General features: G+C 32.4%; 1 protein-coding gene across 2 annotated transcripts in view; it reads right to left on the bottom strand.

Annotated features, from left to right (window-relative positions):
- Positions 1-22,921, bottom strand: part of LOC142355721 (protein stum homolog) — a 29,628-nt gene extending 6,707 nt beyond the window's left edge. Inside the window, exons 1-3 of one of the 2 annotated variants that reach the window (XM_075407797.1) lie at positions 22,172-22,921; positions 18,133-18,251; positions 16,328-16,531 (exon numbers count right to left, since the gene is read on the bottom strand). In XM_075407797.1, coding sequence (XP_075263912.1) covers positions 16,328-16,531; positions 18,133-18,251; positions 22,172-22,236 — 388 coding nt within the window. In that variant the 5' untranslated portion in view covers positions 22,237-22,921. The remainder of the gene's footprint in view (positions 1-16,327; positions 16,532-18,132; positions 18,252-22,171) is intronic. The other variant, XM_075407796.1, reaches the window with a different exon arrangement.
- Positions 22,922-23,528: the final 607 nt, after the last annotated feature.

Genomic DNA, 23,528 nt, shown 5'->3' with positions numbered 1-23,528 from the left:
TGGAAACACAGTGATAAGTGTTTTTTTTCAATGTAACTTGCGAAAATTGGTGACGCCTCTGCGGGGATCGGTGTAAGGACCTTCAATCTTGGTCCCCCAACCGCTTCACGGATAACTTGTACACATAACCGGCGTAACTCTAAACTTTTATGTTAAATCTGTCAGCATATTCCTTGAATTTATCTTTGGTGAGTGTATATCTATATCTATGTAAATAAATACATAATCTACACTTAAAATTTTTAAATCTAAATCCACTGATGTGTTGATTTTCTTTACACATAATACAAGTTATATATAGACTAGGATCATTATAATGTATATTCATATGATTAATATAATCTCTATTCTTAAAGTAACCTTTACAGATATAACATCCAAATAAACTATCTAAACATGTATCACAACATTTTCTCCATGATTTATCTTTACAATCACTACATTTTACTGATGTAGACATTTTCAATTTGTATGTTTTCAAAATTGAAATTTTTGTCTATAAAAATAAAGATGTCTAAAGTAGAAAACGTAAACTTTTGTTATATTTGTGATTTGGCCTTTGAAACAAGGAAACAATTTGCCAAACATAATTTAAGTGATGAACACTTAAATATGGCAAGAAAAGGGTATGAGGATGAAGTGGAAGATCCGCAAAGCGGCTTCTCCGATGAAATCTTGGAGAGGGTGTATAATCCGGATGAAGATGACTATGTTTTCAAACCCAAAGATAATACTAAGGATATTATTAGAACTGAAGCTAAAACTAAAACTAAACCTAAAACCATAGACAACATCTACACCAGAATTAAGTATGAATGTAAAGAATGTCATGAAGAATTTAGGAATAAAATAGCTCTAACTACTCATTCATATAGTCATAATCGCAAGTATTTAGAAAACACTGAATGCTTTGATATAAATTCTAGCCAGAACATGAAAGAATTTTATATTACTGATAAAGCTGGAAATTACATTGAAGATATAGATGAAGCCATTAATAACTCATTAGAAGGAATTAAAAACTGTTACCAGTATTGAAAAGTTAAGAGTTTTAAATATAAGATTACAGTCGAGTGTGATTATAAGAAGAGAACAAAAGTAGAAGTTAAAACTACTAAAATATTCTTCAATACTGACTATATTAATAAAAACGCAATTTATGAAAATGGAGACTTCACTCAATGGCTAAACTTCGAAAAGGAAATATATGAAGGTTATGGTTATGATTTCGAGTTTCTTGGAATAAGAAGTATTCAGTTGAACATTGAACCAACTAAAGCATCTATTGGTACCCATATAGATTTACCAGCTGATCTCAAAAACTCTAAATCGATATTGAATATACGAAGTTATAAATACAATTGCTTGCAACTAACTATTACTGCTTGGCTATATCCTGCCACGCACCATACAACTCGAGAAAGTAAATATGTAGATGAACTTATTGAGCCAAGACAAAAACATGAAGATGACTTCGGATATATATTAAGAATACAGAAATTATATAATATTAATATTTGGTTATACACACCTTGTGGTGGGGGTAAAGTAGAATTGTTTAAACCAGTGGATGACTTTAATAAAGATAAAAAAGATGTAAGAATACTAGTTTGGAGTAATGGACAAATAGAACACTGTGCTCTAATTAAAAACATAGAAACCTTGTTAGATCGACCAAATAGAATGAATCACAAATTCTATTACTGTGATAGATGTACATATTGGTTTGATTCAAAAATTAAATATGACAAACATGAATGCAACAACTCATTCAAACCAGAGATTGTTTGTCCTAAGAAAAAACATATTACTTTTATAAATGAACACAAACGTCAGAATATAAAAAATACTATAACCGCCGATATAGAATGTTGCATTGTTGAAGTCTCAACTAATGATAGTAAATATGTAATAGCTGAACATATTCCAATAGCTGTTGGTTACACCTGGCAAGGTAACTTCAAGCACTACTTCGGTCTTGATTGTATCAAAAGATTTGCTAGAGATCTGTTAGAAATAGAAACTGAGAATAATTTCAAACATAATGAAAAGATGATATTCACAGAAGAAGATAAATTATACCATGAAACTAATAACACTTGTCATATCTGCAGCAAAACATGTATTAATCCGCGAAGCGGTTACACCGATAAAGTAAGAGATCATTGTCATGAAACTGGTAAATATAGAGGACCAGCATGTATGATATGTAATCTGAGGTATAAACAACAAAACTTCATTCCTGTAATATTCCACAATGGCTCTGGCTATGACTTCAACTTACTATACAGTGAACTCTTCAAACAGAATAATGATAAAAGAAAAGTAGATAACATACCACTAGCTGCTGGTAAGTCTAAGATGTTTAGCATTGGTTGTCTCAAATTCTTAGATAGTTATAACTTCTTAGCTATGCCTCTAGATCAAATGGCAAAGATATATTGATGTAAAACTAAAACATTATATCCATATGAATACTTTGGTTTAGACTCCTGGGGAAGGGCCTCTGGCCTTGGTTCCCCAACCACGACAAAGTCGTATGACAGCGAAGCTGCCAATGGTAGCAAAGCTACCTACCAAGAAGTTATAGGTAATTTGAAAATAGAAGACTTCAAATCCTCACTACATAATAAATTACCAACACAAGAAGAAGTAGATAACTTTAATAATGAAAACAGTCATAAAACTGGTAAAGATCTAACTATAGAGTATTTACAGAATGATGTTGAAATATTAGACTATTGCATGAATGAATATGTTAAATTAAGTATGAAAGAATTCAAGCTCAACCCACTACATTACGTTAGTCTCCCAGGTTATAGTTTTGATTGTTGGTTAATGTCAAGTGGTGTTACACTAGATACATTGCAAGATAAACAAATGTTAGATGATTTTGTTGGAGCAAAGAGAGGTGGTATATGTGGAATAATGGGTGATAGATATATTAATAATCGGCGAAGGTCCATATGGTACATAGACGCAAACAACCTATATGGTTATGCAATGATGCAAAAGTTACCTTATAAGGATTTTGAGTTTATTACTACTACTACTCTAGATCCGCCAAGCGGGTTCCTCGATGTAATATTGAATACTCCAGATGATAGTGATCATGGTTATTATATAGTTTGTGATATTGATTATACTAATGAATGTAAAGAGAGAACAGAGCAACTAGCACTAATGCCTAATAAGAGAAAGATAAATGATAATGAATTAGGTTACAAGGAAAGAGATGGGAGCGAAGCAAGATCCGCGAAGCGGTTACACCGATCAGAGAAATTAATCTTAGATCAAAACAACAAAACAGAATATATGGTTCATTATAGGATGTTAAAGTTCTATGTTAAGATGGGAGTAAAAGTAACAAAAATACATAGAGTAATTAAATTTAAACAAGACTACATATGTAGAGGTTATATACAAAACAATAAGGATGTAAGGAAATTAATGAATAACTCACTATATGGAAGAATGTGTATGAATCCTCTGCATTTCTTTCAAAGCAAGTTCTTGCATGATGAAGAAAAAATAATGAAAAGTGTAAGTAAACCAACATTTAAGAATATAACTAGATATAGAGATTATAGCCAAATAGAATATATAAAGAAAAAAAAGAATATAGCTCACCTGTATATGTGGGAGTAACAATACTCGAACTAAGCAAATTACACATGTATGATATATTCTATAATATTCTACAACCATCCCTCAAAGATCTAACACTTCACTATATGGACACAGACAATTTTGTATTAAGTTATAGTGAAGGTAAAGTTAGTGATGAGCATAAGGATCTATCCAATCTCGAAAAACCAATCAAGACAAATAATAAAGTCCCCGGCAAGTTTAAGCACGAGCTTGGGAGTAGGATTATTGAGGAATTTATAGTCTTAACACCTAAGACTTATAGTTTGGTTACCCACGGGCAGAGCCCGTTTAAAGATAGCCCAAAGAATACTAAAGAAAAAGGAATAAAGAAGCATAATAATGCTAAACATGAAGAGTATTATGATGCATTATTGAATAATATACAGAGAACAGTAGATGAATGTAGAATAAAAAAAGTTGGTAATAACATGACAACAACAAAAACAACTAAGATTAGTTTAAATATATTTGATGATAAAAGGTTTTATGTAAATAACATTAAAAGCTATCCTCACGATGAGAATCTATATCTATTCAAAAGAGATCTAGTAAATAAAATCTGTGAAGCAGATTTAAATTTAAACAAAGACCTACTTATCTGTGAAACAGCTTCGCTGATAAATAATATTAAAGAGCTAACCATTAATGATGATAGAAAGTTAATCCTTGCTGCAATTACACTATATAATGATTTATTATAATTATAAAAAATGACTAAATTAGATAAACTTATAGAATTAAACAATCTAGAAAAACAAAACAGAAGAAATAGATTAGACGATAAATTAAAACAACAAGAGTATTATGGTGAAATAGAAGAGTTATTTGATCCTTTAACTAAAACACTAAATGCAAACAATGAACAGAATCTAGCATTAAGTGAACAAACATTACGAGCAATAGATTGGCAAAATCAAGAGTTAGATAAACAAACTAAGATGATCAGTGAAACTGCTTCGCAGATCGAGCAAATTGGTTCCCAGTTTAATGAAGCTTTAATGAAGTCCAATGGCAAAGCTGTAGAGGAAGCTCGAGATAAACCAGGAATGTTAGTAGATAAAGACACGGCTCAAATTATTAATTTGATGTCAGTTCAATCTAATCCCCAATTAAAGTTAAAATTCGGAAATTTAGATATTGGTGAATTTGAAATGAATGGTGTTAAACTAATTTACCAAGAAAATTCATTTATAGTTAAGGATAATATATATGAGTTTTCAGATGAATTTATAAACTTTCTTACTAACCCTAATATAAAACATGGTGAAATCGAGGAAGATGAAAACAAAATAAAAAGGTTTTTAAAGGATATTAGATATGATTTAGGAAAAAGGGGATAAGAAAAGTGCTAGATATAGAACAATAAAACGTATAATGGGGGCAAAAGATGATGTATATGGTAGGGGACTAAATAGCAACCCAAATAATCAACGAAGTTGCCATTTAAATGGTTTAATAGAAAGACTAGAATTATTAATACTAGAAACAAAAGCTGGTCATGATGGATTATTTGACGAAACGCTAGATATATCTAAGCAACTATTATCTATGAATATTATTAATCAAGAACAACTAGATAATTTTGTTTTTAACTATGGTAAATGAAGGGTAAACACCTGGCTACGCTCATAATGATGGAACAACAACAACTCCTAGCTAAAGAAGTATTTAGTCCTCAAATAACAAAGTTTAGAAGAGAAAGAATAATACCATTATATAAAGATGAAACATGGTCAGCTGATTTAATTGATAAGTCATCTTTAAGTAAATACAATAATAATTATAAGTTTATATTAACAGTTATAGATATATTCACAAAATATGCATGGGCTATTCCATTAAAGAATAAATCTGGTTTATCTATAACTAATGGCTTTAAATTAGTATTAGGCGAAAATCCACAAGGAGGCTCTCAACTTAGAAAACCAGAAAAGTTATGGGTAGATAGAGGTAGTGAGTTTTACAATAAAACATTTAAATCTTTACTTAAAGAATATGGAACGAAAATATATTCTACTTATAGTGATTTAAAGGCTGTGTTTATAGAGAGATTCAATAGAACATTATTACATATAATAAATAAACCTATGTTCATCAATGGTGATGGTAATTGGGTAAATATATTAAATGATGCAGTCTTAACATATAACAATAACATTCATTCAACAATTAATATGACACCAGTTGACGCTTCTAATAATCCTGATAAGGTTAAATACACTTTTAATTTTAAGAATATTAAGCCAAAATTTAATGTTGGTGATTATGTTAGAAACGCAGATAAACGTAATATCTTCTCTAAAGGTTACACTTCTAATTGGAATAGAGAACTGTTTAAAGTTAATGAAGTTCTAAAAACACAACCACCAACATATAAGATAGAAGATATTAATGGAGAGATAATAGAAGGTAAATATTATGAACAGGAACTATTGAAATCTGAGTTTGATTTTGAATCTAATAATGAAGTTTTGGAATCATTAAATATATTTCTTAAAATAAATAATGACAAGAAACAGATTCAATCAGGCTAAAAATCAATCAGGGAACTCACTTCTCGGATTAACATCAACAAACAACCTAACACTAAGTAAGGCTCGTGGGTTATTCCTAGAAGATAATGATAATATTGACATGAAGGATACCTATAAAATTACAAATGTACATCCTCCGTTAGATGAAAAGGATGTGGTTAATAAAGAGTATTGTGACAATAACTTATTATCCTCTTCTAATAAAATAGAAATTTTAAGCAGAAACATAACTGAACTAAGAAAAGGTGATTTTGATAAAGTTACAACTAAAACTTTACAACTAAATGAAACACAAGTTAATGAAAATCTAATTAATGAATTCATTAAATCAGCAAATGAAGTCACAAATGTTGTTAACTTTTGTAATAAAGTTGCTGCTGATACTATCTCTAAATATAATCAATTAAAACAAGAGATTGATAATAATAAGTTTAATCAGAATGTTACCAACATACATTTAGATGATATGTTTACTAATGGTCTAAGGGAAATGAAAGAATACAATAAATCTCTTAGAGGTGTTATAGTAATATATATAATTTCTATACTTTTACGAAGTAAGTTACTTGATAATAAAGAGAAAGACAGACTTGAGATGCATTATGGATTTAAACAAGAAGATATAACGAAAGAAATAGAAAGTTTTTTCACTAATGAAAATGACCAATCTACGAAATAGTTTCACTGATCCAACAGCACCGAGTGAGAGCTTACTGTATCCAGATTTATCATCAGTATCGGAACGGTTGATGCGCGAAGCTGCTGCTGTCAATGAACAGCAGATAAATGAAAAGATTCAAGCTAATAATAAATTTAACAATAATATTAACATTATAAAAGATATTAGAAATTATTATGAAACTGAAACTAATAATTATGATAAGAATTTAAGTAGATATAAAAATTATATTAACGTAGCTGAGATAACAGAAATACTATTATCATCAATTGCAACAACAGCAACAACAACATCAGTTGCATTAACAGGTATAGGATTACCTTATTCTATACCCACAGCTTTTGCTACAGCAACTGTTTGTGGTTCATTATCAAAAACAATTAATACTAAAATAAGAAATAAAATTATAAAGTATTCACAAATGTATATTCTAGCTAAACAGTTTGGTGATAAATTTAATAAACTATATACTAAATCAATGAATGATAATAAAATAGATAATGATGAATATAATGAATTAGTCAAGGTATATGAGGATTATAAGAAGAACAAGAAAAATAAATTAAGTGTTTTTTTAAACTAAAGTTATTAGTTTTTAGTAATAACAATGTCTTTAGTAATAATAATATTAGTATAAATATATACCGATAATCATAATCATAAACATAAACATAAATATAATCATAATCAAATAATTATCTTTTCTTTGTACCTGAGTATAAACCTCTTCCTTTTTGTACTACCTTTATACCTTCACCAGTAGTTGCAAAATTAATTAAATCAGGTGTGGCTGATAAAGCAGCTCTAGGGTTTCTAGATGCCGCTGCAATTCCTATTTTACTTGCAATCTCTAATGCTCTTATTGGATTATTAGCAACTTTCCTTCCAAAGTTAACTGTAGCTCTACCAACACTTTTAAAAAAATCTTTCAATCCCTCTGCTTCTATTGTTGCATCAGATACTGTCATTGATTTATTCCTTCCACATTTAGTGCAGGATCCTCTTAACATTTTAGTACCTTTTGGTGTAATCCGTGAAGCGGGTTCCCCGATAGCTCCTCTTATGTTATTAGTGCCACTATAATGTCTGCCACCAACACAATATGAATTGGTTTTGAACTTATTTAAAAGACTCATTTCTATATATAAAAAATAATGGAAGTTAAAAAGTATAATCCTTTTGTTGTTATGAATAAGCCTACGGGCTCTGCCCGCGAGCGAAGCTCGAAGACTAAACATGAAGCTAGAGGCTTATGGCGTAGCATCGGTGAAACCGGTTCCCGGATGGACGGAGTCCTATCTCTAGAGAATAAAAAGAAACTAGATACTATTTATGCTAAAGGTTTTGTTAAGACTAGTAGGAAATAATGATAAGGACTTTAATTATAATTATATCTATGATATGATAAGCCTCTGGCTATCTGCGAAGCAGTTCAACGAAGTTGTTTGACAAATTCACTGATCCACGAAGTGGCTTTGCCAATTAGTCTCTACGAGACTATAGACCTTCGGTCATTAGTTTCTATGAAACTATATCAACCATCTTATTACCATCACTACTAACACTAATAACCTTTCTAGTTAATACTAATGCATGACATATAACATCGGCAACTGCAGCACTAAATTTAAAATTAAGTTGTATTGGTTGTGGACCTATATGATCAGTTTGATATCTAGTATCAAATACATATATTCTATAACTACTTTTGAATGTTCTATGATTTATATACGGTTTTATATTATATGGTAGCCCATTATAATCTTTATTAAAGCTAACAATCTCTTTAAAAGCCTCATTATAATTATTGGTACCATAATTAATATTCATTCTATCTTCAGGATAAAACTCACTACCAATCTTACAATAACATTCAGTAACATTCATTAAATGAAATGTACTTGCATCATGAGTTTGTTCATTAACATTATTATTTTCAAAACCAACTATTATATGTTGTGGTCTTTCCATACCACTTTCCATACCTAGATCAAACAAGAAATTAGTAGCATTAGGTACGTTCTTATAAAATGTTTTTCTTTCATAATAACCGAAGTCTATATTATTCTTTTTATTTAATCCTTTCTGTACAATAATTCTATTGTCATTACTAGGATCAATACTAGGCACAAACCATGATATATCTCTAATTTCTATATTACCATCATTAGCTACTGCATCAGCACCAGCATTAATTCTATATAGAGCTCTATCATTATTATTTCTTTTTAAAATTAGTTTAAATCCTAAACCATATATAATCTTTTTTAAATCATTCACAAAACCAAATAGATCACTCATCTTAACCATCATATACATATGACCTCGTTCGGCAGCAGCATGATCACCTTTAAGTTGACTATCTCTATTACCTTGATTTCTAACAAAACCACTCTCATATTCATCATCAGTACTAGTTAATAACTTATACATCAATAGATTAGGATGACAATGATCTATATATTCAATGGTCCTACCACCACTAGTTTCAAGTTTAACTGAACTAAACAATGCCATCATACCATAATTAACCAATCTAATATTAGCATTATTAGCAAATACACCCCCAGCATCATCTGATACAACAAACTCTATCTCTAGATATGAATCGTGTATATTTAAATGATTCTCTTCTCTATTGAGTATAATATTAATGTTAGTATTGATTGTCTTCATTGTTGCCAGATTATTTGGTTTATACTTTATAATCTTACTTTTGTGTATATCATTATTATAACCATAAGTTGCATCCAAATTAAAATCCATTTTTATTAGATAAAAAGTGACTGATAACTTAATCACCGGAGGTGCAACTTCGTTGATCTTATGGGAACTACAAAAGATACATGAAGCATTAACTAAAACTAAGGAAGAACACACACTTAACTTTAGAATGATAAAGCCAACAGAAAAGTTTAACTTTAGTGAACCTATACTTAATAAAACAAAATTAGGTTTAATTAGATTATCAGTTTATAACTCAGTGTTTAATGTGAATAGAATGAACAATCAACTCATATATGATACCAAAGGTGAAACATGGTCAAATACCCGTCTTTTAGGTATTACACCAGGTGCATATGAATTATATGAAATAGCAGAATTAATAAAAGAAGAAACTAATGGTAATGTTATAATAGAAATTGATAAGAATACAATGAAAAGTTTAATGGAAGTAAAACAAGGTGCAATTAACTTTGACATAGAAAATTCAATAGCCCCATTACTAGGATTTAGAAAAATAGTTTATAATAAAGGTAAATATACATCTCAGAAAATTGTTGATATTATGGGTTTTAGTAATATTAACATTCATTGTAATGTGATATCTGGTGTTAAAGATAATGGTAAGGATACAGACATATTATATACTTTTAATCTAACTGAACCACCAGGTTATTTGATAAATATTATACCAACTAATATCTTGTATCAAAATGTAACTAAAGATAGAATAGAATATATAGAGTTTCATATTAAAGATGAGCATGGAAGACCTATAGACTTTAATGGTGATGTATTAAGTTTTACTTTACATCTGACATAGTCAGCTGGGCGAAGCCCCATCAGTGAAGCTGCTTCGCAGATCTGGTGTAACCAGCAACAACTTCGTTGATCTAATATAGTTAGCAGACCGAAGGTCTGTTTGATTTAGTTACAGACTTAGACTTAGACTTTACTTAGACTTAGGCTTAGACATAGTCATAGATTTAGACTTAGACTTAGACTTTACTTAGACTTAGGCTTAGACATAGTCATAGATTTAGACTTAGACTTAGACTTATCTGCGAACAAACTCCGTCTGTGGTTTACCAACGAGCTCCGCTCGTGGTAACCCAAGCAGGTTCCCTGATTGGTGTAACCACTTCGTGGATACTTAAACTAAACCACAAAACTCTCCGATCCCAATTAATTCTTAGTTTACCATTAATATTTTTATTTTTAGTTATATCAATGACAATGTAATTATAAGGCTCTTTCCATACCTTATTACATATATTAGCAAAATCATTATAACTAAGTTCCACATTATTAAAGAAATCTTGATATATAGATATGAGGGCTTTACCTCTCTGTTCAAATAAAATAAATAGATTACAGTTCTCTCTAACACTCTGCCTATCCAGAGAGAACAGGTTTTGATTAAGATATATCATATTACAATTATTATGTCTACCCCTACAAAAGTATTCATTTATAACTGGTTCTTTGGCTCTAACATCATCGAATATCATTAGTTTCTTTAAGTCTTTGGGTAGTTTATCAGGAGATGGTAAATCTTTTATATCTTTAATAAATTCAACATCTGCTTTTGGGTTTATTCTTTCTATACCATGGTACTGATCACCAGTAGGTCCAATGATATATAGCTTATCAAAGTATATACTAGCTAGAATTAGTTTTTTTCAATAAGAATGTCTTACCACATTCACTAGGACCGGATATTATACATCTAAAGTTATCTGGGAATGCGGCTTCAGTAATTATATCATCATCATTTAACCATGAATATAGATCATCATTTATATTAATGGCAATAGGACTTGTTTGGATTATATTACTTCTTGGTGGTGATATATCCAGATTAGGACTACTTCGCGGATTATAACTACCCCCTTGATTATAACTACTTCTCTGATAGATAGTCTCATCATTATCATTATCATAAACATTGACATTATCATTATCATTATTAACAAAGCTACTTCGTAGATCATTAGCATTAACATTATTAGCAAAGCTACTTCGAAGATCATTATCATTATCATTATCATTATCATTAAACTTAACATTATCATTATCATTAACTTTATCGTTATCATTAATTTTATCGTTATCATTAACTTTATTAGCAAAGCTACTTCGTAGATCATCTGTGAAGCAGGTTGGTATGCCACGGACGGAGTCCGTTCCCTGATTATCATTAACTTTATCATTATTAGCAAAGCTACTTCGTAGATCATTAACTTTATCATTACAACCCAAACAGAAACACTCATTATACATTCCTGGATATTTACATTGATTAACTAGAATATTCAAAGCATTGTTAATTCTAAATCCTCTATCAATAAGATAGATCATGTATAAGCAATAGGCCCCACAATAAGATTCATCATATTGTTGTATTCTTTCATTAGAGCCTAGATTGACATACTCTTCTAAGAATAATGGAGGAGTTTCTATACCAAAACTATCAAAGTAATACACTGGACCACCTTCTCTTCTTATAACTAAAACCCAATGTGTACCTTCAGTTGGATGTAAATTTACAATAATGTTGGAGTTGGGTTCACTTACGTTATTTGGAGTCTGATCTCTCATTACAATTTCAATTGGTGTTAGACTTATATCTTTACCTATATCTTTTATTCTGATATCACTCATAGCACTATTATCAATATTAAATTTATTATTGAATTCCTCAAAAGTTAGGATAAGCATTTTCTTATAAATATTATTAATGTTTAATTATAACTCTAATTATTGCGAAGCATCGGTGGAACCGTTACACGGATGGTCGAAGACCCATAAGTCTAATTATGTCTATATTTATCTATGTTTTCATTTATAAAAATGGAGACAGGTAGTGTGGTTATAATTTTTATTTTCTCAATTATATTTTGTTTTATAGTATATGATTCAATACCGAGTAAATATGCAAAACTAGAAGAAAACTTTGGTGGATTTATGAATAGGAGTCTAGTTAGATTTGAAAATGAAAAGTCACCATTACACACTATTGTCTATGGTGGAACTGGTACGGGTAAAACATATTTTGTTAGACAATACTTAAAATTATACTCAGTCCAAAATCAAGATCCGAGAAGTGGTTACACCGATCAGGATCAAAATCAAAATCAAGATCAAAATCAAAATCAAGATCAAAATCAAGATCAAGATCAAAATCAAAATCAAGATCAAAATCAAGATCAAAAACAAAATCAAAATCAAGATCAAAATATAGTTATAGTGTGTAAAGATGACAGAGACTGGATAAATCCCGAGACTAATAAGTTTTATACTGGATTTAATAAATGTGATATGAATATGATCACAAAAAACAATATGCAAAAATTTCGAAATTGTGTAATAGTACTTGATGATATGGGTGATAAGTTAAATAAGGATATAGACTATTATTTTACTGAAGGTAGACATTATAATATTCAAATGATTGTAATGTGTCATAAACCAGCTCAAATAAATAATACAGCAAGAATGAGTTGTGATACTATTTATTTAACAACTTATAATGGATCTGATCTATTTAAAAACTTTAATGAGATATATAAATGTGAACATGACTTAGGTAAAATAATTAGTGAGTTAAATAGTAACCATTATAATCGTACAGACGGAATGTCAGATGAACCTCGTTATGGTATAATTAAATATAATAAGAAAGAAAATACTTTTATTATTATTAATAGTAATAGAACAATGATATATGATTCAAGAGTTGGTTTCCTTGATTTAAAAGCTCTCAGTTTAAAAGATGAGTTAGGAAGAGAAGATATAAATAAACTTATAGCATATATGAAACCACTCATGATAAATGCAACAGATAGAAATACTATTAGTCATGATAATTATCAGTTTTATTTTAATAAACTTCTTACATTAAAAGGTATTAAAATACAGAATGATGTTTTAACTCAGGAAGTGGTTAAAGCAAATGGTCTTAGATTATTTTCAACTATTTTAGGTATTATAAGTTCAGTCTTAATGATATATAATTTCATGAGTCCTGATATAACAGTAAGAAATGCCGGACATGTGGCAACTGCAGCGAGTACTATGTTGAATAGAACAAGTACATTATTGAACTATGGATTTGGCAGAAATCAAGATCAAGATCAAGATCTGGAACATGAAAGGGAATATACAGATGGAGAAACATGGTCGAAGACCCATCAGCGAAGCTGTTTGGTAAACCACGAGTGTAACTCGTACACAGATAGTGAAACATGGTCGAAGACCCATCAGCGAAGCTGTTATACACATAAATATACTGGGATTTTAAATAAAGAGGGACGAGAGAATTTAAACAGTCTATATGTAAATAATGAAGAATTTAGAAATGAAATTATAAATTATGTTAAAAATAAAATGCAATTAAACCTTGAAGCAATTTTAGATAAGAGATGTAAAACTAATATACTCAATACGTTAGGAAATAAATATTTAGCAGAGTGTATCAAATCTAAAGATAATACTAAAGATGTAATTGAGATATTGGCTAAATATATATGTTGAGTATAATTGAAATCAGTGAACGAGCTTTGCTTGTGGTTGGTGTAACAAGGCTTGCCCTTCTCCAACGAACTTTGTTCGTGGTTTACCAAACTGTTCAACGGAGTTGTTCAACTAAGTTGTTTTGCAAATTGGTTAACCACGAGTGAAACTCGTTTGCAAATTTGCAGATTTGACCAATTATAAATGGTTATAAAATGTTTAGAGTGTAACTATAAATGTGGAAACATTGCTTGTTTAAAATATCATTACGAATCATGTCATAAAGATAAAATTGATAAATGTATATGTGGTAATATAACAATAAGTGCTATTTGTGCTAATTATTTTTCTCCATGGGGTTGTTCTTTAAAAAATGAATCTAGCTCTAGTTCTGGTTCTAGCTCAAGTTCTAGCTCTAGCTCTAACTCTAGTTCTGATTCTGGTTCTAGCTCTAGTTCTGGTTCTGGTTCTGATTCTAGTTATAACACCAGTTCTAACTCAGACCCTAATCCTAACCCTAACCCTAATCCTAACCCTAACTATAACTCAGAAGTATTAATCAGTGAAAGGGACGAAGTCCTTGGTACCCCAACTGCCCCGAAGATCCACGAAGTGGTTACACCAATCAGAAATTGTAATAAATGTAATTATATAAAACCACTAACTGATTTTGATGAGAGTAAGTATACATGTAGAAGTTGTACTTCAGCTAAAGTTAATTGTCCATATTGTGCTTCTATTGTGAGATATGATGGGATACGAGCCCATGTAAAGAAACAGCATCCAGGTGTAGAATTAACTAAAGGATTTAGTAGAAATCTGCCAAGCAGGTTCCCTGATCTAACTGAAAAACAGAGTTCTAGAACTGAAAGTACTTTAGCCATTAGACAAAATGAAGAAGATTGCTCATGTAAATATTATGATTTTGTATTATTTCTTATTAATAATGGAATAAATATAGAAAAAGTAAAAGAAAATATAAATTTATTAAAAAGTATAGATAATTTTAAAAATTAAAGAAAAAAAGTGAATCGCTCTTTAAGCGTGATAGAAGAGTGATTTTCGTACTGGGGCATCACTCCGAAAAAGAGCGAAAGAATGAAATCACTCTTTTCTATAAATTTAGCTTAATTTAATTAGATTTTTGTTATTATATCATTATGATAATCCAGATCAATATCTAACGTGTAATATGTGCAAAGCTTATAAACATATTTCTTTCTTTAGATTTAGAAATGCAAAATGTAAGTTGTGTATTTACCTTCATAGATATAGATTCGGTCATACTAGAAATCAATTTAGAGAACACATTTATAAATATAATATCTGCGATGCGGTTATTGATTAAGATTTGAACTATGTTCTAGGATAATGTTGAAAAGCATTTTGAGTCGAATATTCGAATGAGGTGTAAATACTATTTTTATACAGTTTGTAAAATTTAGATATTTAAGAGGGAAAAGCGTGATTGGTAAATTCACTGATAAAGATTAATTCGCTGATAAAGATTTGAATTGGATTTGTACTCTAAATTAAACAGTGTTAAAAAAAGCACTTTGAGACGAGTATTCGCACGAAGTGTGAATACGAGTCGAAAAGTGCTTGAAAATACCATTTTTTTCTAATATGAAAAAAATTGGTCCGATTAGGGCAAAAAAAAACAGGTGGGGTATTTTTAGGGGTGAAATAGGGGGGTGCTGTGCACGGGGCCCCTTTTCCCCACTACTATTTTTGACCTTTTTTTCGGCCATTTTTGACGTTTTGTCGATCAGTTTTAACCTTTTTTTCGGCTATTTTTGACCTTTTTTTCGGCCGTTTTTGACGTTTTTTCGATCAGTTTTGACCTTTTTTTCGGCTATTTTTGACCTTTTTTTCGGCCATTTTTGACGTTTTTTCGATCAGTTTTGACCTTTTTTTCCGCTATTTTTGACCTTTTTTTCGGCTATTTGAGACTGGATTAAGACTTGCCAAGTCTTGGCCAAGACTTGGATTAAGACTTGGCAAGTCTTGGCCAAGACTTGGATTAAGACTTGCCAAGTCTTGGCCAAGTCTGACAAGTCTTAAATGTGTTATGATCATAGCTCTGAATCAGTACTGATACCTAGACTTGCAATTAGACTTGCCCAGTACTGATATTGACTTGGCGTTAAGTACGGGTATACACTTCCAACCTTACAAAGATAATTTATAAAGCATTATGAAGAAAATCAGGATTTCAACGTACAGGCAAGTTGAACAATCCAGCCACCCCAGACAATGGACCAAATCCATCCAATCAAACATGTAGCTAAGATGAGTTGAGAGCATCCTATGAATATGATGATTGGTGGATTTCCATCCATCTTCTCCACCACATCAGGGGAACAAGAGTAAGACCTGCAGCTCATATAGGGTATTGTGAGGAGCAGAATGGCGGATGTGATTGTACCTATAATATGCCGTTTTGCGTCCCTGGTTATGAGCGGATTCAAATCCTGCAAGAATTTTGCGAGATGATTCAAAACTTGCAAGATTCTTGCAAGAATCTTGCAAGATATCAATCCAAGCAAAAAATAAATCATGGTATTAATGTTTTCAAAAACACCTTTGAAGCAATTCATTGTTTATTAAACAAGTTACATATGACACAAAAGTTTATCAATCACCAGGGGTTGTCAGCGTTTTTTTCTCAAATGATTATATGCCGGCCCCTTGTTACTGATCGGCAGATTTCGACTTCTTTTAATGTTGTTTTGGGCTCTTTCCTCTTTCTTAGACAGTTTTCGAAAGTTTTTGCCCTATTAAAAATCAGAATTTACCTCATTAATAATCCAGATTTTCGTCAGAATTGATGATAGACATTAACTTGTTCAAGACTGGGGACATCGTCCTTGTAATCGAAACGTAATTCCCATGGGATATGATCAGAGCTGGGTCGTTAAATTTTTTAAAAATATTATCTAAGAAATCAGCTGAAATGCACTGAATTTTCAAAAATTTCAGCGCGAAAACCCTAATGCGCTAAAATGTGCTAAACTTTTGTGAGAAATGCACTGATATCCGCTGAATTTTCGAAAATTTTAGCTCGTTGTCTAACTCTTCTCACGTTGCCTAAGTCTCGAACCCTGCTCCACTGTTTGTTAGTTATCACCCAATCCACTGTGCCATTGCCTCCTGACGTCCTTCTTATTTAATTTGATTTTATATAATTAAGCCGTTTTGTAAGAAACTCACTAAAAATTCTTACATAGTTTTAGCATTTTTCAGCAAAATTCTTACAAAATTGATGATTATTAATTATCAGTACAAGATCGAAGTGGAAAGTTTTTGCGGGACAAAAAACCTGCATAATAATGCACTGCATAATATAGCGCATTCGCAAATCTTCAGCACATTTCAGCGCATTCATCGGATTTCTTATATAATTTGAACGCCTTCAGCGCATTTTTTACATAAAAATGATCTGAAACGGTGCTGACATCTCGACTCATGGAGTTCAGCAGGCTCAAAATCAGTTATATTCAGACTTTATCTCGTTCTCAGACTCGCCCCTCATCCTTGTAATTTAGAAACCACTCACTGTGATGCGATGCTATGACAGTCTAATAACAATTAATTTTGAACGAAAACCTCAACCTGAGAGCACACAAGTAATATGGAACCTATTTTTTTATACCCAAAAAACGAGTTTTTTGGGTATAAAGATGCGCACTCTTTAGCAAGGAAGTCTTTCAAGGAAGCTCACTCTTTAGCATATATGTGAAATTAAACGCCAGTTGTGCCAAAATATTGAAATTTTAGTCTTGGTCAATCAGAATTGAGGAATTGCAATACTGCTTTTTTGATTGGCGTATTAATCAATAAAAAACTCGACAAAAGCATCAAAAAATTTAGTCGAAAATTTTTTTTATAGATTTGAGTATCTATAATTACGCTCTGTCAGAGATAAGTTAAACTAGAGTGCTTCAAAGTTCTTAGCCAATCAGGTTCTTTGAAAAATCAATATTTGGTAAGTATACTATTGTATATAAGTATCTGCTTTTGACTTGCCTATTCCAGGTAGTATCACATTAAGTACACAGCACAGCACTGCCAGTTCGAATGGGAGTATGGGTACTCTGTGACCATAGAACGACTTCCGTCTCTTCCCTCCAGCCTGCTGCTCACCTCTGAAAACATTTGCAATAAGTAATAACTTCGGTTATTAAAGCCCACCCAGGATGAAGTCCGCGACCCAAGACAGGTATTGGCCAGACCGACCATACTCAAAACAGGCATTGACCAGACCGACAATACCCAAAGATAGGTATTGGCCAGACCGAGCAGACTTTGGCCACCATTGGCCAGACTGAACAGACTTTGGACACCATTGGCCAGACTGAACAGACTTTGGACACCATTGGCCAGACTGAACAGACTTTGAACACCATTGGCCAGACTGAACAGACTTTGGCCACCATTGGCCAGACTGAACAGACTTTGGACACCATTGGCCAGACTGAACAGACTTTGGACACCATTGGCCAGACTGAACAGACTTTGGCCTCCATTGGCCAGACTGAACAGACTTTGGACACCATTGGCCAGACTGAACAGACTTTGGACACCATTGGCCAGACTGAACAGACTTTGGACACCATTGGCCAGACTGAACAGACATTGGCCATCATTGGCCAGACTGAACAGACCTTGGACGCCATTGGCCAGACTGAACAGACATTGGCCACCATTGGCCAGACTGAACAGACTTTGGACACCATTGGCCAGACTGAACAGACTTTGGACACCATTGGCCAGACTGAACAGACTTTGGACACCATTGGCCAGACTGAACAGACTTTGGACACCATTGGCCAGACTGAACAGACTTTGGACACCATTGGCCAGACTGAACAGACTTTGGACACCATTGGCCAGACTGAACAGACTTTGGACACCATTGGCCAGACTGAACAGAATTTGGACACCATTGGCCAGACTGAACAGAATTTGGACACCATTGGCCAGACTGAACAGACTTTGGCCACCATTGGCCAGACTGAACAGACGTTGGACACCATTGGCCAGACTGAGCAGACTTTGGACACCATTGGCCAGACTGGTGTCCAAAGTCTGTTCGGTCCATTGTCCATTGTCCAGACCATTGTCCAGACCGTAGGCCAGACCATCCGCCGGACCGTTGTCCAGCCCAATGGCCAGACAGAGCAGACACTACGCCAACCGTTATCCAGACCGTAGACCAGACCATCCGCCAGACCGTTGTCAAGATTAATGGCCAGACCGAACAGACCTTAGGCCAGACCATTGTCCAGACCGTAGGCCAGACCATCCGCCGGATCGTTGTCCAGACCATTGGCCAGACTGAACAGATCCTAGGCCAGACTATTAGCCAGACTCATTTAAACATGTATAAGCTTCCAATAGAATTTATAAATTATTCGTTTCTTTGTTTTGAATGACAAATGAATATGAGATTTTAAAAAGAAATTATTGAAAAAAACCGTCGATTTAAAGACAAATGCAAATTTCAAAAGAAGGTTAATGAAGTATTATAATCATCTAGAAGTAGATGTCGTTTACCATTTATGGGCTGCTATTTTGAAAAACAGTCAATACAGCACGCATTTATGCAATTTGGATCTTATTTGGCTGGACCTCTAGGCCTTGAAATTAGGTATTGGCCAGACCAAACAAACCAAAATATGGGTATTGGCCGGACCGAACAGACCAAAATTTGGGTATTGGCCAGACCGAACAGACCGAAATATGGGTATTGGCCAGACCGAACAGACCGAAATATGGGTATTCGCCAGGCCGAACAGACTAAAATTGCCATTGGCCAGACGGAAGGCTCGACCCAAATTTTTTCCAGACCATTGTGGACGGTCGCACCGGACCCCCCTGTCCGCGACCCAAGTCGGTCTGACCAATACCTGTCTTGGGTCTTGGACTTTATCCTGGGCAGGCTCAGGAATGAGTGCAAAATATGTAACATAACCGGCAAATAGCGATAACCAACTAGAATTTGAAACGGAAAAATGTTACTAATGTTATGAATGCGCTCAATAGTTGGAAATCTTTCAATTTTTATGAATGCGTTCAATCGTTGGAAAGCTTTCAATTTTTATGAATGCGTTCAATCGTTGGAATAATGTAAGATCAACACTACAATAAACGCAAAATTATATAAATCAGCCATTAAAAAAACGGCTATTTGTTTTCAAGTCATTCAATAATGATCTTCCAAATGTTGCGTTTTTATAGCTCAAGATTCGGCCCCGAAATCAAATGTGTTCACACATCTAGACAATTTTGTCAAGTTCTTACGCAGAGGTTTTGTCAATTTCGCACAAGAATTGATGCATGCATGCACTCTTTTTAACAACATATTTCGAGGAAAAAAATTTTGTCTGCTCTAATTTCGGAGCTGAGATGTCGGCGCATTTCATTTTCATGTATAATCGCATTTCGCACAGGAAAGCTGGAACTATTTGTGCATTACTAGCGTCTTCCGCTACCAAAAAAAAATATAGTTACAAAGAATGTGGCTCGCAATTCCCATCGACCTTTGACGCCCAATGAGAAAACGCTTAAATTACGTGCAAGTAGTTTCCACACGGCAAGTGAATGGCCTAAAATGGAAAACACTTCCAAAGAAATGTGATTATAGTAGCGTTCGGCAGTAATGGCATTTCACAACATTTTAATCTTTCTACGATTTAATCTTTTAACATTAAAAAATGTGGCATTATACTGCAATAAATCTACCGCTCAATTCTTCTTCATCTGCTAGATTTCGAGTTTAAAACTGAAAACACTGGCTGAAATTTATATTTATGGAACTAACTTTTTGTTCTCAAAGTTTGTTAGTACGTTGCACACGTACAATTTATTAAGATAGGAAAAACGAAATGTGGTTACAAAAGTGAGAGAATTTACTCGCAAAAATTGGTACCTGTAGACGCTAGTATTGTATGACTGTTAGGGTCAGTTTAAAAAAAGCTAAAAAGCTGAGTTCCAGTTCATGGAGAAGCCCTTGTGATCAATATATGAGCACAGCCACCACCGTTTTACTGGAAAAAAATTCAGGCGACTGACGATACTGAAGACAGAAAGTAATTGTTTTCTGTGTATGCTGCATTGCACGTAAGAGCATTTCAAATTGTCTAAATAAATTCAGTCAAATTTCAAATGCCAGAGGTTTAAAACGACTACTTGAAATGTGCCTATATTCTCTGATTTTGATGTGCAATTTGGTAATTTTCTTATGCTTTTAACATGGGATACGCCCAGTTGTGCTGAGTGCTAATACAACATTCAAATCTTGCCGCTCTAGTCTAAAGCCTGATATTGAAGATATTGAATGCCAGTTCTCCGAAAAATGGCAGAGAGAGGCATACTGAAATTCTTTTCTCTTTTTTAAATTTTCCGTTTTCGGTTAAGATCAACTAGGTTTCTAGCAATCGTCAAAAATTATGAATTAATATGAACCCCATAATTTGCAATTGTAAACCAATTGAGACTTGTTCCTTTGCATTGGTAACAATATTGCCATAGACGCAAAAAGTGCTCTCTGAAACAGTTTGGAAAATTGTACAATAATATAATTTTTTATCACGTGGTTTTGCTGATAAAGAGAAAACAAAAACCATAAAAAATAATTTGGAGGAACAGTTTTTTCCTTTTTTTAAATAAGAATAACCGGTCAAAACAAAATAACAGTACAAAGAACAGAAATTCTATGTAGCTTAAAATTACTACTTCAACTTTTTTTTTGGATTTTATAATGTTTACCTATGCGCTTCAGATTGGTTCCAGAAATGAAAAAAAGGATTGTTATTGCTTTTGTATTAAAAATTGATAAATTACTATTTATACGAGAATTAAAAAAGGGGTGAGATTGAAAGCCGTCACCAATTTTTAGCAACTTCAATCGTTAAGTAATTCTCAGGAGGTACGGAACTATAGAGGTAACAAGGTATCGCAAATGATGCAAATCATTCTTAAATCACTGTTCTAATAGGTATGAAAAAATTATGTGTGGTATGAATAGGTATGAAGAAATATGTCATAAGAAACGAAATTTTACCTGTGTTGGCTTTCGGCATCGTAGGTAATAGCACGTGAGAAAGTTGAATCAGTTTCCTTCGGCATAGCAAAGTTAATTTAATCGGTAATTACTTCAATAATTCATGCATTTAATTTCTTGTTATTGGAATAAAGATGTCGATATTAAATGAACTCCAGAACTTTCGTCCTCTAGAAACTGCAAAAGACCATATTTTTTTTCTTACAATGCAAAATTGGGTTTATTTTCTCATATCAAAGTGCTCTTGGTTGCTGTTGTGATTGACATTGACAAGCTTGAGAATTCTTTAAAGATCAGCCAAATTTAGGAATAAATTATTTATATCATTTGTAAGAAGAATCTTCAAAATTTTTTTAGAACAACTTGCGAATAAGGCCTAAGTTGTAATTTTTGTCGGCAATGTGAAGATAGTCGACTTTTAAAGAGGATTAGAGAATAGAATTCAAATAGCACTTTTTTAATTAGTTTTTTATAGCCTTCAATCTTAAACACTATGATTTACAACCGCAATATGGATCTTTATCAAAGGCGTAATTTTAATTAAAGCCATAAAAACAGACAAAAGTTAAGTTTGCTTTGGTATGGTGTGCAGCTATTTAAATTCATTAATCAGTTAGATAAAAATTTAAGTTTTAATAAAGTTATAAACAGCTCTAACTATGGTTATAATACAGAGATGCGTTAAGTCCAATTTTGAAGAGTAAATTACGTCTTGAGATTTTCATTAAATCATTACTTGTGTTATAAATGAAGTTATAAATAATAACACATGTATCCAATGGTTTTTAATCAGTAGGTATTGCATATGGTCCCTTTGTAATGATGGTTAGAAGCTGTCAAATTTTAGTCACATTCATCACGCTTGCTTGCATTCAATGATTGACCATGTGAAAAGATAGTTATGATCGGCGTGCAGATTTATAACTAGTCTGCAGTAATCAGTTTTTAACCAGGAGTGCAGCGTGGTTTAATAAACTAATTGATAGGAGGCTTTTTGTTCATATTTTTGTAACTTTCTCTTCAAGATTAATTATTCGAGATAACTAATTTGCCTATGATAAAAATAATTAACTGTCAGAAACTCGTTTCGTTTACGCTTTTCAAGCTTTTCGTGCATTTTAAGTTACAGAAGGTCGCAGATGTACTCTCATGGTAGAATTGAGTAACAACATTCTCTTTTTGTTGTAAATTATTCATTGATATTAGGACTTTGATTAACTAAATTTGATATTAGTAAAGTTTGTACAGCAATGGCCAGACAGGGAAATTTTTAAAATGTGATATCTTTTTATCTCCTCGAATTTACCCTCATAAATAAAAAATGATTTTATTACAAAGCGTGAACAACCATTGCATT

Source organism: Convolutriloba macropyga, unplaced genomic scaffold (assembly GCF_964194025.1).
Source record: "Convolutriloba macropyga unplaced genomic scaffold, txConMacr16.3 SCAFFOLD_1088, whole genome shotgun sequence".
Classification (NCBI taxonomy): Eukaryota; Metazoa; Xenacoelomorpha; order Acoela; family Convolutidae; genus Convolutriloba; species Convolutriloba macropyga.
This window is presented reverse-complemented; position numbering and strand designations above follow the sequence as displayed.